Genomic DNA, 19,575 nt, shown 5'->3' with positions numbered 1-19,575 from the left:
TTAACCTCATGCCTCCAGTGATCAAGTGTTACATACTCAGGTAACAACGTTGATGCAAATGTGACTGCAACAGTTTGCGTTGGAACAAAGGAGACAACACCCTGTGGGTCCTTTACTCGCCGCATGAACCTTCTCACAGCAATAACTTTTTTACTCGATGCAATTAATTGATGAATTTTTTTGTTGGAGTAATCAGTGGGAACAGAAGTAAGAACTCCAGTGACCTCCGTTTCAGAAGCCGGAATTGAGGCAACCATCTCCAACTCGCTAAGTAACTTTTCATTTTTTAAAAATACATTCGCATTGTTAGGCAGGTCAAAGGTAACACCAACTTTAAAAGCATTAACGGACCTCAGGTGCAACACACCCGATACGCAATGCCTCCTGATTCCATTTGACAGACCCAACCTGTCCTTGTCTGATATTTTGACTTCACCCTGCTTGCGATTGAGAAATACAATAAATTCCTTCTTATTTGAATTTTCGTCGTATAACCTATAATAATTTGTCGCTCTATAAGGGGTATACTTCTCTTTATCCTTTCTTCTTACAATGAGACGTTCAGTCACCTCCGCGTCAGATACCGAGGATTCGGATAGGGGAAGATCGTCTGCTGGTTCTGCGTCGCTCTGGCCGTTCTTCGGCCTTTTACCTGTACGCTTCCCCATGGCGATGGGGAAGCGCACTTAACAATTTATATATACAAAAATCGAATATTTATAAACCAGGATAAACAATTTACAAGTATGAAAAATATATGCACTATGAACAATAATTTAAACAATTTTTTTTTGTATAAGCGCGCCTTCCTTCGTTCACTCGTTCCCGCCAAAAACTTGACAATATCAATAATGATCACTAATTTTTTTAAAGAATTTGTGGCCTGAATGATCACTACTATTAATTTGCAGGAAATATAGAGACATGTTCCAAAAGTATCTTGCTGTAAAAGTAAATAACAATGCCAAGGCCAAGTGTTGAAGACATTACAACATATCAGAAAGTACTTGTTGGGTCGCAAAGTCCTCGTAAGGACTGATCATGCCGATCTCAGCTGATAGTGCTAAAGGCATTTCTCACTTTGGACATTCACAAATCGAGTGGGCCCGATGGCATTCCCCCGATAGTGCTGCGGACATGTGCTCCGGAACTAGCGCCGGACCTTACCCGTCTTTTCCGGCTCTCCTACTCATCAGGCGTATTCCCGAAATTATGGAAGGCAGCTTTAGTGCACCCGATCCCTAAGAAAGGTGTACGCTCAGATCCGTCCAACTACCGCCCCATTGCCATTACCTCAATTTTCTCCAAAGTAATGGAGTTGATCATCAACCACCAGCTCTTGGGATACCTAGAGGAGCACCAGCTGATCAGCGACTGCCAGTACGGTTTCCGTCAGGGTCGCTCAGCTGGTTCAGCTGATCTTCTTGCATACCTCACCCATAAATTGGCGCAAGCGGTTGAGTCGAAGGGAAAGGCGTTGGCGGTGAGTTTGGACATAGCGAAGGCCTTCGATCGGGTGTGGCATAAAGCACTTATAGCGAAACTGCCATCCAATGGGCTTCCCTAGAAGTTGTGCAAATGTGTCGCTAGCTTTTTGGCCGATCGGAGCATCAAGGTTGTTATCAATGGTGCATGCTCCGACTTAAAACCCATAAACGCTTGAGTCCCGCAAGGCTGCGTGCTATCCCCTACACTCTTTCCTCTGCATATGAATGATATGCTGCAAATCAGCAGTATTCATTACGACTGATACTAGCCGGGACATGTCCCGTGATAGCGTTGATGAGAACCGGAACAAACTTGTGTCTGAAATCGAGACTATGCTTTGCAAAATCTCGGAATGGGGCCGACAAAATTTAGTCCAATTCAACCCGAAGAAGACACAATTTCTGCGTTTACCACTAAAAAGTCTCCCTTTGTCGATTCGAGATCAGTCCTTTAACTGCCACAGCCTGTATTGGCATACTTGGCGTCGATATATCGAGCGACGTTCAGTTCCGTGGTCACTTGGAAGAGAAGGCCAATCTGGCCTCTAAAAAGCTTTACTCAGTAAGTAAGACGAGATAGTACTTCACTAAAACCCACCGCCTGCAACTTTAAAAGGCGCAAATTCGGCCTTACGTGGAGTACTGTTCTCACCTCTGGGCGGGTGCTCCCGATGCCATCTCCGATCAGCTTGATTCTTTGGCATTGCGTAGCGATGTGGGTTGTCTCTGCATCTTCTACCGCATTAATCACGGGGAGTGCTTAGAGGAGCTGTTCGGGTTGATTCCAGCGGCCAAATTCCACCACCGGACACTAACGGACGGCAAAGTACCACCCGCACAACGTAGACATCTGGCATTCCACAACCGCGCGTTTCGTTAGAAATTTCTTGCCTCGCACAGCCACTATGGAATCAATTACCGGCTGCGGTTTTCCCGAACAGATACGACTTAGGGTCTTTCAAGAAAAAAGCATACTCCCACCTTAAAGGACGGCAACGCATTTCTTGACGCACCTGATGTTGCGGATGTCCATGGGTGGTTGCCTCACCTCTCCCCATCCCGTGAGCCTCTTGCCCGTTAGACCCCTCTTATATAAAAAAAATACTAATAAGGACAGTAATCACGACCATCATGTTCACGAAGCATCCTTACACAAACAATGAGTTCAAGCTCTTAAAGGTTGATGCATCCAATATGCGATAAGTTATATTTACTTATACAGTTAATTATTTATTACTTTTTATGAAATAATTTATATTATTTAAACACAGATGCGGAGCTTACATACGAAATTCGTTATGTATATTACAGACATTGTAAAATACTAAAATGATTGAATGTCAGCCTAGCGAAACTCTGTAAGAAAATACCGATTACAAATATTGAAAAAATATAATGCCAATAATTATTTTAAATCTGTTGTTAAAGAAAACTCACCAGGCTGGCATCAGATTTATACCGATGCGTCAAAACACAAGCCAGAAGATTTTGTAGGAGTAGGAGTTTATAATGCCCAATATAATATTAACAAAAAAAAAAAAAAATGCCCATCTAATACGACAGTTTTTACCGCAGAATTTCTTGGCATCGCTAAAGCATTAGAATATGTTTTACTTTGTAAACTTTATAATAGTTTAATTTTATGTGATTCCAGAAGCATTTTACAGACTCTTTTACGATTTCCCTTCAAATCATAATGATTTTTTCCTATTATAGCAGACATTAGAAGTAAACTTAACGAGTGTTCAACAAAAGGTCTTTCAGTCACTTTTGTCTGGATACCTAGCGACTGTTGCATAATAGGCAACGAAATAGCAGATACACTTGCAAATAAAGCTGTGGTGTTTGGTTACAAATTCCCCTTTAACATATATACTCAGGATTTAGATGCTCTTCCTGGTATTTATCTCAGGGACTCCTTGGGTAAGGTCTGGGCAGAAAGTAGCCAATTAATCAAACATTATTGCGAAATTCAATAAATAATTCCTTACAAGTCATGGTTCTCTGACATTAAGCTTGATAAAATCATTACCACCATAATGATAAGAATGCGCCTTGGATACATCACTTGTCGGGCCCACCTTGCAAGGTTTCATATTATAGATAGTCGACAATGTGAATGCAGACATGACTTTGAGGATCTGGATCACTTATTTTTTTTTCCTGACGTAAATTTGACGGGACTTCCTTTTTAGATAGCTGTTTCATATCCATCCCTTTCCCAACTTCTATAAAAACCCTCCTGAATTCCATATTTTAAAGTATACTTTCTAAATATATTTACAGCAATAATATTAAATTGTAAGTAATGTATAGTAGATAACGTATTTTATCTGAAAATAATAGTTTCATCTATTTATTCACCTACATTTATCATAACAATATCAAATATCTAAATTCTCGTGGTGTACATTTTTGTAATGTGATACGTTTCCCTACCTTAAAATAAATAAAAACACTTTGAAGTAGAACATGCAAGAAAACTTTCTATATGAATGAATGAAAGAAAACTTAAAGCTGGCGTATGCATGGAATGTACGAGCCAAGTCTCCAAAAAGGAGTGAAATTAAAAAAAGACCGTATACCTCATGCCACTAAAAAACGAATCTCAAATGGTGGCCATTGGCCAGGCCACTAATAATTTGCTCTCATTCGCACATGTAACATCACCTATCTGCCCTCCCTATTTCGGTGTATCACCGCCATTTTAGATTCGTTTCATTATTGGCACGGGTTATAACAATATTTGTAAACTTAAAAACTATCATTTACCAGACTAGAGTAAATAATATATTCTTTGCTATTTTTATTTACATTAAAAGAGGAAAAGTAACATGCCTAACAATTTGTTTTTAACTATTTAATTATTATTTGCTACTGTAGGCTGAAGAAAACGTAGGTTATTGATATTTGTCTCTTCATTTCTTGTTCCAAATTTGTTTTTATTGTTACTTACTTCAATATTGTTTATATACCTTTTGTGATATGACTTCCATTGAGTTAGATCCGTCTATTAAATTGTGCCTAAAATATTTGCACTCAAGTGCTCCCGATTCAACGGAACAATTGCGATTAACTCTTGATGATACGATTCGACAAACATATGGTAACTCTAAGACTCTCGGTAATGTATTGCCTAAGAAGTACATAAATGAGGAAAAAATGACTTCACCATCGCGTTCGAAACACAAGAGTGACAAAAGTAGTGCTAAAACCATACCAGTACCTCAACAAAGTCCGCAGCAAATACAGATACCAGAGCGAGAAAATGACGATGGATCAGTTATGGATGGGGAGCTGGCTTTCGACTTTTTACAAGAAGACTTGACATGTGTTGTTTGCCGACAAATAGCAGTGCAAGCAGGCAACAGGCTGGTTGAATGTGATGCTTGCCATTCCCTGTATCATCAGGTTAGTATACTTGGTAAGCAATGTGTTCATAAACAAGATATAATTGCTATAACAATTGTATTTCTTTTAGGACTGCCATAAGCCTGTAATCAGTGACAATGACATGAGTTCAGGATGGCAGTGTGCTACATGTTTATCCTCACAAAGTTTCACAACTAGTTACCTGAAAGCATTGTCTCCAACAAGGATCTCTGAACCAACAACACCCATTAAGATAACCACAAGCTTAATAGCATCATCTCCTCCATCTAAAGTAGTAACACCAAATATAAATATAATATCGGCAGATAAAAGAATACAAAATATGAAAAAGAAAGCAGCAAAGCAACATGAGAAAAAGAAGAGTAAATGACAGTTAAAAAAATTTTAACTTTAATAAATATCATAATTAAATATTTAAAAATACATGGATGTTGAATAAGTAAGTGTAACAAAGAGTGATAATCTATTTTCTAGTGAGAGTGTTACTAATGCTGCATTCTGCAGACAAGAACCTAACAGACTTAGTATTAGGATATAATATAATATTGTGGGATTACTGAAGTAAATAGAATTATTTGATTTGTATTAGTTTAATTTTATTGTGATAGTGTTTCATATGTGAATTATAACTTCCAATGATTTTGGTCCTTTCATATTATTTTGATGAACTTGTTATATTATAATGTTCCATGGGGTGTTGTTTAGTCTTTTCTCAGCTAAAATTATTCAGTAAAAAATGAAACTTAGCAAAGAGCATTATGTACTTAAATATATTGTGATACCAGATCATTAGACATATTATTTATATGAATTATGGGTGTAAACACACAAGTGGCTCACCAGATGATGTTTGCCCCAAGTGAATACCCAATTGCATTAGATAATTTATGTGTTCAGATAGACTATGTTTATACTAGACAATCAATGAAAACAGGCCAGGTTTATTACTTTAGTGTGTGTGACAAGCTATGTCTTTTACTCACACTTTCTATGTCACTTTGTGTTAGTGTGCATGCATTGCTCATAATCTAAGCTCAAAATGGATGTTGACTCCTTGACTTGTTGAGGATGATCACTATTTTCAACGTAGTCTTTTAAAGCACAGAGATAGTTAGTTAGTTAGTTTAGCAGGGCGCTTTACACACTTAGCCTCTTGATTGGGCCACTGTGCATATCCATTTGTCTTCTTAATCCAAGCAGCCCAGATTGTCCCAGAAGTCTAGCAGGCTTAAAATTTCTGCAGGCATTCAGGAGTGATGATGGAGATCGGAGGATCTGTGCCCGTTGCTCGGCCACACCCATGCATTTCATGAGTGTGTGTCCTGGTGTTACATCTGCCTCTATGCATCCTCTGTACAAAGGGCTGTCTGTTACATGTATGATAGATACACGCTTGTTTAAGGGACAGTGGCTATTTTACGTAATTTGTCCCGTGTTTAGTCTTTTCAGGTTGCGGGCGAACCTCGTTGCCACATTCATTGTTTGCCTGCATCCTTTGCTGTTCCTCCATTCCACAGCCCAGAGATGGTAAGAATATATTATAAAGTAAATAAAACCGAGCAATTATTGCGAGTCAGACTCGCCCACTCTGGATTGCTTCGGTAACTTTATGACTGTATAGTTTTGCCCCTATACTTGTAGTGTAAGACGGTATTACTTGCAAAGTTTCATAAATCTCGGTCAACGGAAAATACCGTATAAATTATGATTCCCTTGAATATGGACGTATACGTTTTTGCGGGATAAACATCCTTATCATTTTTTACTTAGAACCTTGATTTTTTCACAACTTCTAGAAACTTTAGAATTGAGTATATCTTTCAATATAATATAGTTCGTATAATATATCAACAAGATACCTCAACTCGTTCCGAGATAAAGGGTCTTGACAGATAGGCAGACGGACGGACAACAAGGTGATCATGTAAGGATTATTTTTTTCCTTTTGGGATACGGAACCCTAAAAGAATTTATTTCATAATAAATTTCACTAAGTAGCAAAGTCTTGAAACTGATTTCATACATGTGACACGCTAAAAATGAGAACGGATTTGCTTTGGAATGAATCGGCACCACTGCTGACGCTGCGGGCAGGAGAGCACAACACTCCATTACCGCATCACGTATCACCCCATCTGCTTGTTTTTATTACACATAGGTTTTTTTTAAGAAATAAAACAACTTTTCTTTCAATATCTATATATGCTTATATTTTTATAGTGCATTTAATATTATAACCAAAATCAAGGATTTTTGGGAAAATAGGAGGTGTTCTGTCAAGATAATTAATGATGTCGTCTTGACCAATCGCTCCAGCTCCCCAAGTACACTTTCACCCTGAAAATATGTAATTTACTACAATTTATATAGAAAACAAATTGAAAGTTATGAGGAACAACATTGGGTTTATATTAGAAATTATTTTATCAGAAGAATATCATTAGGTAGTTAGTAGATCTCTATTTATTAGACTGTTAAAAAAAAACAAATTATCAACAATAAAAATCTAAGTAATTGGATTTTCAACATTATATTCTTAGAATAATAACGCTTAGAATGTGAGTAGGCACAAGCGAATTGAAGCACTTTCAATGTGGTAGTGTCATTCTGTCAACTTCCATGATAAACAGTGTGCGAAATTTAATTTAAAAATTACTAAATTTTAAATAAAAATAAAAAGTTTAAATAAAACACGTCTTCACTAACAAACGCCGCTAAACACTATCAAGTATCAAATTCAATTTTAAAAATATTTCACGCATTCTCATTGGTTGGTTGCATACTACGTCATTTAAGTATAATAAATATACAATGCATTAACATATAATTAATAATTTAATAATTTTTTTAAAAAAGCGTATTTCTATAGCTGTATAAACTATGTTCAATCTTTAATTTTACTACGTCTAAAAACTAAGCAATTTGCAGGTTATAATAATACTATTTTGTAGGACTTACATCTAATAACGGATTTACAATATTTATGATAAGACATGATATTTGTGCGTGTGGGGTTTGGTGAGAGTGCGTGTGTGTGTGTATATGTGTGTGTTTGTGAATTACTCTAAATTTAACCTTCCTTTAGATTTTTACTAACACTCCTTTTAAAGCAGCCTTTACTGTTATTAAAAAGTTCAGTACTGTTGAATTGCTTATTATAGTTGCATAGAGTGCGACAGATTACCGAATTTTCGTAATAATTAGTATGACTCAGCTTGACTTGGAATAGAGGCGTGTGTCTAGTGCGAGCTGACGGCACTCGTAATTGTATGAATAGTTCAGTTAGCTCTGTACTGTCGATCCTACCATGAACTATGTTATGAAGGAAAGAGAGATCCAGACCCTTGCGCCTGTCCTCAAGTGCCATCATATTGTGAAACCTGCAAGATTCGGGGTAGTCCACATAATTGTGTCGTGCGCGATAGTTGATATGTTTTAAAAATTTTGCTTGTATGTTTTCAATTTCTTGGACATGTTTTATTTATCGTGGGTTCCATATATTGCTGCAATATTCAAGAATACTTCTTACGTAAGCATAATATAGTATTTTAATACTTTTTTGTCTGAGAAAGGTTTACTGACGCGCAGAATAAATCCCAAATTTTTGTATGACCTGGTGACTATTTCTGATAGGTGTTCATTGAATGTCATTTTAGTGTCCATTAAAACTCCTAGGTCATGGATTAGGTTAATTTGCTGAATGATCGTGCTATCTATATTATAATTGAAGTTGATGGTGCTTTTCTTTCTGGTGAAAGTAATAAACTTGCATTTGCTTACATTAATTTTTATTTTATTAGTCTTATAGTAATTATTTAGGTCAGTTTGGAGTACAAGACAGTCAGTTGGATTATTAATATGGTAATGGTAGGATACCTGGCTCGTTCAGGCAATGTATGAAATATTATTAATTTGGACTGTACCACGGCATTCTATACAATTCCGAATACGCAGACGTAGGTAATGTAATAGGTAAACGAATTATTAGTTCGTCAGTGGTACTAACTTTGTAAATCCAAGATCAACCATGTGATAGAAAGCTGTTGTAGCTCGTCTTCCCGATTGACAGTACACAATAATGTTGTCGCTAAATGTCGGCTTTGTTCTATTGTATCTCTGTTTAAATTCATCTTCGGACATATTCACTAATGTTTCACGAAGCTGCTGAACTGAAACAGAAAAAATAAAGTTTATTTTTTTAAAAGTAGGTAGTAGCATAAAATAATATCATGTGACTTAAAATTCAAATTGTTGAACAGGAATGTTGAGGTGGTTTTTATCATATTATTATAAAAAGTATGAATGCAAGTAGGTAGATACCTACGACATAGGTACCTTCAAAAAAAGCGCGTATAGTTTTCTAAAGGGCACCGCGCTCTTATAATTTCTCTGGTGCTGCAATAGAATGTGGGCGGCGGTGATCACTTAGCATCAGGTGACCCGTATGCTCGTTTGTCCTCTCTTCCAAAAATAAATCGCCTAACCGCGTAAAATTAAAGAATAAATTGCAAGTATTGGACAAGATCGCCTTATGCGGTGGTTCATGATCAGATCGGGAATGTAGCCTGAAAAGGGGCTAAGAAAAGAGTACCTACCAAGTATAGAGAACTTATAAGGAAGGGTTAATATGAGTCCAACACAAGTATGTCTAAGTACTCCTATCATAGACAGGCGGAATTTATATTCTTGTAATTTTGCACTATTTCTGTCTTACTGATAATCGCACTGTAAAGTTATTCCAAGTTTAAAATTACTTCTCCCTGTCATGCAATTCTGTAGTGACAAACACGACAAAGGTAAGATATAGACAATAAGTTAAGCCTGCAATAACTTTATTTCGCGTTTATTAAACACACACACATGTTAATGTTTTACGGTGTCATATTAATTCGAACGATGTTATTAACATGACCATATATATATCATGTACTTTTTTGTATATTTTCTTTAATTTTTGCAGTTTAATCCACTTTAATCCATTCTCTGTATTGATCAAATCCACCTGCATTAAAACTTTGCTTGGCGTACTTACAGTTTTCCAAAATACAGTACATACCCGGTATATTTATGCTGGATGGAATTTTTCCTGTTTTTCTTACCTCCTCCACAGTGCGGACATCAACAAGCAATATGTTGGGGTCATTCACAACTTTCACAACATCCTCATAATAAACTACGTAGTTCGGGTCCAAACCACACGGTTCAATCCCTAAAACATAAAAAATATAAACTAGATCAAAATTAAATTTAATATGTTATTGCATGCCCTAAGCTTGAAGCGCGTAGGTATGTTCTACTAGGGCCTGTAAATAAAAATATCAACGTTTTGTCGCATAAAATCGTATATAACAGTTTGTGCATATAAATGATATATAAAGCAGATGTGCTTTTTCACATCGCCAGAAAGATAAATGATTATTAAAATTATTAAAAAAAAATAAATCGATTAATTGCTATTTTTACTTAAAAAGAATGATTTTAGTGGCTTATGGTGTGGATTTATAGAGTCCGCATGGCCGGGTAAACACTGTGAGCGCTTAAGGCTTGCACTTTTAGACTTACCAAACTTTTTTATTTTTTATTTATTAAATAAGGCATTTCAACATAATTTCAATTTATAATTTGCCTCAACAATTACATAAGTACCTGAATACAAGTGAAGGTGAAGAAAAACAACAAACGCTAGTTATAATCGAACAATAAACTTTATGAAAAAATGTCTATTACATTTTACACATTACCTTTATTGGCTAGTTCTGAACAAGATATTTCCGAAGCGAGCAGTATAGCACATATAATACTCAGACTATTATAGTTTTTTAAGTAGTACATGGTTATTCACACTAGTTGAGCGCACGGCAGTATAGTTCAAGAGTGACTGTTGAGTGTTCGTTGTGACTCTACATTCCACAACTCATAAGTCATAACACCAGTCATGGCTCTAATTAATTTTTTATACAGGCTGCTTAATATCTAATCTGGTTTTATCTTGTTTTTATTGAATTGGTTCAATCTTAAACTTTTATTTATACACAGATCTATCATTAACACAAATGATTTCGATAATATTTTCTTCCCGAAACTACGAATGCTCGCCTAGCTTAAAATGTCTGCCATTTACAGTTTGCTCAAGGTTCACTTGATGTTAGGTGATAACCATTGCTAAGTTTTTTTCAATCGAGTACTGCGGTGATTAATTACGAAGCAATATGTCAATTGGTATATTATTGTGTAGGTAATGCTGCTAATATTGATTCTACTTAATACTGCTACAATTAAAAATAAACAAAATATTACATTTAATTTGGAATCATTTTTATGTGATTGTTCATTGAGTTTTCTCATTTTGGCACCAACACACTGTTCAATATTTTGCGATTTTAAAATGGAGTGGTGGTGATAAAAAGAACCGAATCGCTTTGATTGCATTACACAAAGTAGGTATTGAAACAAACGCAATTTTTAAAACTCTCTATACGCTTGGTATTAGTAAAATTGTTGTGTATCGGGCTATGAATAGGTACAAGGAGACCTCTGTTTGTGACAGAAAAAGATCTGGCCGTCCACGTAGTGTTCGTACGAAAAAGGTGGTTAAAGCAGTACCTAAGGGAAAGAATTTGAAATAATCCTGTCCGAAAGAAATATTTAATCTCGAAGGATGAAGATAGCACCTAGAACCATGTCGCGTATTTTAAAAGATGACTTAGGACTTGCAGCCTATAACAGACATACTGGTCATTTCATAACTGATAATTTAAAATAGGATGGTTGGTAAAATCGAAACAACTACTTACTGGACGGTACGCAAAAAAAGGTCATAGAATAAATTTGTTTACGTATGAGTTTTTTTTTTATAATTGAGCAACATTTTAACAAAAAAATGACCGTATTTATGCTCAACGCTCTAACACGGCTTCCAATTTAGTCGACAGCCGGCACTATCCGACCTCAGTGATGGTCTTGTGAGGTACTAGCTTTGTAGGAGTGACTGAGTCATACTTTTGTGAGAAAGGTATCAAAAGATCGAAACAAGTATATTAAGCTAATGGTAGCTTCACTACCTTCTCATGAATGGTTCATGAGAAGGTAGTGAAGCCCCTTAACAACACCATGTTCAATAACCAATAATGGTCCTTCCAGCAAGACTCGGCGCCGGGTCATAAAGCTCGGTCTGTGCAGTCTTGGTTGGAAACGAACGTTTCGGACTTCATCGGAGCTGAAGACTGGCCGTCGTCTAGTCCCGATCTTAATCCGCTGGATTATGATATATGGTCAGTTTTAGAGAGTACGGCTTGCACAAACGCCATGATAATTTGGAGTCCCTAAAACAAACCGTACGATTTGCAGTGAATAATTTTCCCAGAAAAAGAGAAAGTAAGAAAAGTTATTTGCAATAGAAAGTTTTTTCTTTGTTTCGAGGCAAAAAAAGAGCTGTTCGGGCTATATTTAGTAAGGGACCAAGATAGTCGCTTACATCTAAAGCTTTTAAAAATTTTGACTGCGTATTATCAATATACGTATAACAATTTAATATATATCGATAAATGTGTCATTTTAGAAAAGACTAATAGATAACGTGCCCCGGGTACAAATTTGAGCATGATTTTTTGCCTAATGCCGGGGTATGTGTGTACGTTAGGGAGATCTGCTGTTGCCGTCTCGGCAATTTTGAAAGTACCGACCTGCCTACTCTCTGGCTCCGTGTAGATTTTGAGGACCGCGTCCGCATCTCTGCGTGTGTCTACAGATCCCACAGTGGTAAAGCAGAAACGGATCATCTCATGGGCTGGGTTCAAGCGGCAATTGACGACGTGCTTGCACAGATCCCCTCCGCTGAAATCGTTGTCTTGGGTGATTTCAACGGGCACAATGCCGAATAGCTTGGGTCACGTACCACAGACAACGCAGGGCAATCTGTGCATTATTTTGAGTTGGCCAACGCCAACGTTGATACGCCAACCAAAATTTGATACAAATCGTAGCTCTAGAACTTACATAAAAATCAGTACCTGACATAACTATACGTTATAAATCCTCGTTAAATAGTATCAGATTTATTTCTATCGGCCTTACCAATTAGGTTCAACCTGTTTTATGCGCCTTTGTTATTCTTCAAGTTCCTGTACATTGTAACGAACGTAATACTTTAATACGTAAGTATGGTCCTGGTAATACCTAATAATACTAGTACCTAATTATTTTGTGCATTACTTTAAATGACACTTATCTATATAAACATATGCGTTCACTGATGACACTTAATTGTTTATTATAAGTTTTATCATTATTGATTAGAGTATATTCTGACTTCTTGGTCTTAGTGATAAACTATTCTTATAAACAGTGAGGTTTGTATCAGTGAGCACGGCAGTGCCCCGCCAAGTCGATCAAAAAGATGCGGCACGGCCGTACCTTCCTTTTCTCAAATCAATTAAGGCCATTATCGACCCTCCATAACTTCGTTGTGGATTATATTAAAAGCCTGTAATATTTTTTTTAATGTCATTTCAGTAAGCAATCAGACATTGCATAAATACAGTATATTTCCAGTCAATTTGAATCAGTAGATTAAGAATAATAACTAGTCAAAGTGTCTCAATTTTGTTACTCACTCACTGACTGACTGACTGACTGACCGATCATCAAAAATCTAAGGCACTTCTAAAATATATAGAAGCTTCAAATTTAGAATTGAATTAGTGATTAGTGTATAAATCAAGGAAAACTAAAATATTTCGCAATTTCAGTCCCGTTTTGTAGATATATATGGTAACACTTTCTACTACTACTAATGTCGATTTTGGAAGTATTAAGGCGCAGGAATTCTCAATTTGTGAATACATTGTAGAGAATTGTAACATCAAAGGCTCCGGGAAAAACCCATAGAGACATTGATGGGCTTCGAGAAAAACTGTAGCTGAAGCTCAATAAGTAGTACCCGAAAAGAATAGAAAATCCTATCTATGGTATTCAAAAAGTACAAAGTTCTGGAAAGGATAAAGTTGATTATCTATAAATAAGAAATGTGATGCCATCAAAAGCATTACTTTAAAAAAACCAAGTCAGTTCTCCTACCGTAAAAAAACTGTGACTTCAATTTAATAATACCAAGTCTGTTAATTTATTTAGTCCCTACTTAAGGGTCCTTCCGTCTTAAATTTTTTACATAATTAGATAACCTAACAACATCTTATAGTGACCATATCAATATTGAAAATATTTATGTTTTAAATAAATAATGAAGAAGAACCAAGTTGCAAGACTTTGTTTTTTTTTTAAATTATGATTTTTGCATTTACATTAACACTTTGTTGCCTCTTTATGAAGAAAAAAATAATATCGTATTGGTGGCGGGGCGAGATATTAGCTATTTATTTGGATTAAATTGTGAATTTAATGAAATTGTCAATGATTCGGTATATTCATTTATTTATATTTTTAACGACATTTTTTTAAATATTGTTTCTTATAATTCTGCTCAGTAATAACTTATGTTCTACATTTATATTATGTAATTAAAAATAACTGTGTATAATAAACTATTCGCTCGCTCCGACTTTGTACTACCTAAAGTTGAAAGTACATAGTACATATTATAAGTAATAAATAATATGAAGCCTTGTTTTTTAAAATAGCAATTGTTACAAAACAATTTTTAAAATCGGTCAAGCAGATTCTTGACTACAAAAAAACAATACATACATACAAATTCAATTTAAATTCAAATATTTTTATTCAAAATAGGATATAAAATCACTTATTGAAAGTCAAAAACTACCACCGATTCCAAAAGGTATGCCTCAGACCTGAGAAGAAGGGGCGCAACAAACAATTCGAGCTGCTCTGCGTTGCACGCGGTCAAATGGATCGAGCTGATACTGGGGTGCGACAGACCAGAGATGACAGCAATACTCCATGAGAGGCCGGACCTGCGCTTTGTAGATGTGGGCCGGCTTGAAGTATTGCCGTGCTCTATTTATGACGCCCAGTTTCTTTGAAGCCAGTTTGGCTTTGCCCTCCAGATGGCCACGGAATTGGCAATTGCTCGAGATTTCGAGACCCAGTATTCCGATACTAGGCGAGGCTTTAAGGGAAGTGTTCTCGAAGAGCGGTGATACGGCAAATGGGGTTTTTTTAGTGGTAAACGCGCAAACTTGGGTCTTCTGGGGGTTAAATTGGACAAGGTTCAACTTACCCCATTCCGCGACCTTCTCGAGAGAGGACTCGATAGACGACACAAGTTGCTCCCGGCACTGGTCGACGTTTTCCCGAGAGAGACCTGCATGGCCCGTGTATACGGCATCACCAGTGCTGTCGTCTGCATAGCAATGCATGTTGGCGGTGTCCAACATATCATTCATATGCAGAAGAAACAGCGTGGGAGATAGCACACAGCCTTGGCGCACTCCAGCGTTCACGGGCTTGGGATTCGAGCAATAACCGTCGATAACGACCTGTATGCTGCGCCCAGTGAGGAAGCTGGAGGTCCACTTGCATAAGCTCTCGGGAAGCCCAAATGATGGAAGTTTTGCGAGGAGCGCCTTGTGCCATACACGATCAAAGGCCTTCGCTATATCCAGACCAACTGCCAGGCCTTCCCCCTTGCTTTCAATAGCCGCCGCCCATCTATGTGTTAGGTATACCAGAAGATCGCCAGTCGACCGACCATGGCGAAAGCCGTACTGCCGGTCGTTGATCAACTGGTGACCCTCAAGGTATACCAAGAGCTGGCGGTTAATTATGCTCTCCATGATTTTGGAGAGTAGGGAGGTAATAGCAATAGGCCTGTAGTTTGCCGGATCCGAACTGTCTCCTTTTTTTGGGATCGGATGGACAAGGGCTGACTTCCATGAATCAGGGACTACGCCTTTTGAATAAGAGTGCCGGAATAAACGCGTTAGCACCAGTGTCAACTCAGGGGCACACGTTCTGAGCACGATTGGAGAAATGCCATCCGGCCCGCTCGACTTCCTGACGTCCAACGAAAACAGAGCTCGCCTAACAGTTTTCTGTCGGAACTGTACTTCAGGCATGGAGCTCTGACAGCGCGGGATGGTCGGCGGTGTTTTTCCGTTGTCGTCAAGAGTCGAGTTGGAGGCAAAAAGAGTGCACAGGAGATCGGCTTTCTCTTTTGCCGTATGGGCCAGGGTGTCATTCCTCATGTGCAACGGCGGCATGGACGGCTGGTTGAAGTTACCAAGAGCAGCGTTCGACAACGACCAGAACTTGCGTGTTCCGGTCGGGTAACTGGAAAGCTGCTCGCCAATTTTGACGACGTGGTTCGATTTCGCACGGGCGATTTGCCGCTTAAAAAATCTGGAGGCACGGTTATATTTCCTCTTCAGAACTTTGCAATTCGGATCCTTTGAGCCCAGCGCCGCAACCCAAGTTCGATACGCCTGTTTTTTGCAGTCAGATGCTGCTTTAACTGACGCATCGAACAGGGCTGTGATCTGCCACCGATCGGTACTACAGAGCTTGATATAAAAATATCCATGCCCTGCAGTATCACATCGGCTACTGCAACGGCGCAGGCACTAGGATCATCCGAAGGGAAACAAACCCTGCCCCAAGGGTAGGATGCAAAAAAGGAACGCATCCTATCCCAATCTGCTGACTTGTAGTGCCAAACGCGGCGTGTCGCTGGTGGTCTGCGACGTTGGCGTCGGATAGGCACTACACTCCTGACCAGGCAATGGTCGGACGTTCCGAGAGGGGCGTCGACAGAGACCTGGTAACCATCGGGAGTGTAGTCAGCAGAAGATCTAATTAGGATGGCATGTGGCTATCCACATCCGGGAGCCGCATCGGCGACTCAACCAATTGGGACAGACCATACGCCAATGCAAAATTATGCACAGATCGCCCTGCGTAGTCTGTGGTACGTGATCCAAGCCATTCGGCATGAGGTGATCCGTTTCTGCGTTACCACTATTGGACCTGTAGACACACGCATAGATGCAGACGCGGTCCTCTAAATCTACGCGGAGCCAGAGAGTAGACAAGCCCCTACCCTCAAAATTGCCGAGACGGCGACAGCAGATATCCTCCCTAACGTACACACATACCCCGGCATGAGGCATGAAATTATGCTCAATTTTGTACCCGGGGTACGTTAAATATGACGTATCGCTAGGTCGAGATATCTGCGTCTCCGTAAGGAAACACAAGGCCGGCTGCGCCGTCTCAAGGTGGTGGTGGACGGCGTTTAAGTTGGAGTGAATTCCCCGGATGTTACAAAAGTCCACATTAAGCGTGGAGCGGGGTGTCGTGGTGTTGCTGCCCTGTTTGTCCTGTGACATACGCGGTACTGTGCCCTCCCCAGAATACGAGGGGCAGCCCGAGCGCGAATGCTCGGGGAGGGATTCTGCGGCTCTACAAGAGCCGGTACCCTCCTGGGGTAATTTCTCTTTAAATACCGCTCTCATATTTTGTTTGGGGAGGGGGGACGGGGGGAATGGCCTCCGGTCCTCGACACTAACCTATGCGAAACATAGCGGCACTAGGCCGCTACTTCACGCCGGTATTCTGTGCGAGTGTGGTAAGTAACCCGGACGAGTTTGGCCCGATTGTGCTGACTCCCACTTTGAAAAAGCCCGTAGTCGCCTCTTACGACACCCTTGGACCTGAGACTACCCTATTCTTTTTACGCCCCGGGGCAGCACATGGCAAATATATATATATAAAAATATGGTTACAATGTAAAATCGTACAATGGTCGCTTGATTCTCAATCTGTGGTATAATTAAGAAAGTCATTTATGTTATCGTAACCTTTACAACCATACAAACATTTTTTAACAATTATTTTGAATTTCGCAATACATTTGTTTTGAACATTATCTGGGATCTTGTTGTAAAAGCATATGCAACGACGCACAAAAAAACTTACTAACTCGACTTAGCCGAGTAGTGGTCATTATAAGTTTATAAACATAAACCTGGTGTTAACATTATGGTTATGACAGTTTCTAGCAATTTCACTTATGTGCCTATGTACATACTTAACATTATCAAGTATATATTGAGAGGCAACAGTAAAGATGTTTATTTCTTTAAATTTTTCTCTCAATGATTCTTTCTTTGATAATTAAAGAATTAAATTAAAGATACAAGTTCCGTCTGTATAATATTACCATTAACATACAGTTTTAATTTACAAATTGATCTTTAAGTATTTGAGCGATTTTAAATCAATTAAAATGTATTTTGTTATTAGATAAGAAGTCATAATTTTTTTAAAGTTTACATTTAAATGGACCACAATCTAAAATACTTTATGCTAGGTAGATACATAATCATATACTGAGGGTAGGAAGATTAATAATTTTTTTCGCTTAAGTATTATAATATAAATAATCCACGATGCTTGCTATAATAGTAAAGAACCGACGAGAATAAATACTATCAACTCATGGACAAGTTATAAGATTTTGTTATGTTTTTAAAGTGATAACCCTGGGATTAATTAAACAAATAAAACTAAAGAGTTGAACAAAGGACACAAGATTTTATAAACGATACGTCACTCGAACGGTTGGCTCAGTTGGAAAGACCACTCGTACCAAACGCGAGAGGTCGCGGGTTCGAGTCCCGCATCGTTCATAAAATTTTGCTTTCAGTTTTATTTGTGTAAGTTATAAGATATAGTCAGAATAAATTATTATTCCGAACACGAATATTTTCACGTTTCCGAATACAAAACGAAATCGCAGGTTCTGGTCTAAGGTACGGTATTTAAATATTCTTCTTATATCCAAAAACTCTTCTAATAAATCTTTTCGTTTCATACCGAAATAGTCACCATCGAGATCCCTATTTCTAAGAATATTCTATCTATCCGTCGGTGTATCTGTCGACGGACAGTCTCTAATAAGTAGCAACAGTTAGATGTACCCCCTTGTTCTTATCTTTATAGTAGGTTCAGTGGGTTTCATTCATTAGAATCGGTTCTCAAAATAGATTCCTTTAGAATTATTTTTATGTCATTTCTAATATACTAGATACTACCTACTACCGCTTCAGAAACAAATGGCGTTCTGTCTAGTAATCTAGTCCCAGGCTGCCAGAACGCTTAGATATTCAGCTGTGGAGTAATAGGATTTACGACAGAGCCGTTTTTTAATAAAACATTCAAATTTATTTATAGATAATGCCTGAACAGTGGCTGGGACTTTATTATAAAAGTGTATACATTTACCCTTAAAGCTATTTATTATGTATCTTATGAAGCCTACTAGAATTAGTTACAAGCAATCCCTTATTCCTCCTAGTGTTATAATAATGATGAAAATCACTATTAAGAGCAAAGAATCTCTATTAAGAGAAACAGCCATGACTTTAAAGCATACTCTAGTACAAAAATCATTTCACTAGAAATACATAAACGAAGCCTCTAAAGCCTGGCTTGCTGGCTTTTGATGTAAAACTGAGTTCAGTCATTTGCGTAGAGACGTCGCTTCATTGTGTGTCTTCTACCGCATTTATCACGGGGAGTGTTCCGAAGAGCTGTTCAACCTGATTCCTGCCGCCGAATTCCACCTTCGCACGACACGCCATAAGTTAGGTTATCATCCCCACCATTTGGATGTGTGGCGGTCCTCCACAGTGGTGGTTTTCAAGGAGCTTTCTTCCACGTACTACAAAGCTGTGGAATGAGCTTCCTTGTGCGGTGTTTCCGGGACGATACGACATGG

General features: G+C 38.2%; 1 protein-coding gene, 1 long non-coding RNA gene and 1 other non-coding gene across 3 annotated transcripts; 2 read left to right on the top strand and 1 right to left on the bottom strand.

The window, feature by feature from the left end:
- Positions 1-4,118: 4,118 nt before the first annotated feature.
- On the top strand, positions 4,119-5,531 carry LOC126968492 (integrator complex subunit 12). Its single transcript, XM_050813568.1, has 2 exons — positions 4,119-4,898; positions 4,969-5,531. The coding sequence occupies exons 1-2, from the start codon at positions 4,473-4,475 to the stop codon at positions 5,248-5,250; spliced, it is 708 nt and encodes a 235-aa protein (XP_050669525.1). The 5' UTR covers positions 4,119-4,472; the 3' UTR covers positions 5,251-5,531.
- A 3,378-nt stretch (positions 5,532-8,909) lies between these two features.
- Positions 8,910-10,649, bottom strand: LOC126968515 (uncharacterized). Its single transcript, XR_007730221.1, has 3 exons — positions 10,622-10,649; positions 9,980-10,089; positions 8,910-9,049 (listed from the first exon to the last, which is right to left on the bottom strand). It is a non-coding gene; the product is annotated as an uncharacterized LOC126968515 (long non-coding RNA).
- Positions 10,650-18,410: 7,761 nt separating this feature from the next.
- Trnal-caa (transfer RNA leucine (anticodon CAA)) lies at positions 18,411-18,484 on the top strand. Its single transcript has one exon. It is a non-coding gene; the product is annotated as a tRNA-Leu (tRNA).
- Positions 18,485-19,575: the final 1,091 nt, after the last annotated feature.

This window comes from Leptidea sinapis, chromosome 15 (assembly GCF_905404315.1).
Source record: "Leptidea sinapis chromosome 15, ilLepSina1.1, whole genome shotgun sequence".
Lineage (NCBI taxonomy): Eukaryota > Metazoa > Arthropoda > Insecta > Lepidoptera > Pieridae > Leptidea > Leptidea sinapis.
Note: the sequence above shows the minus strand (reverse complement) of the source record. Positions and strands in the feature narration are given on the sequence as shown.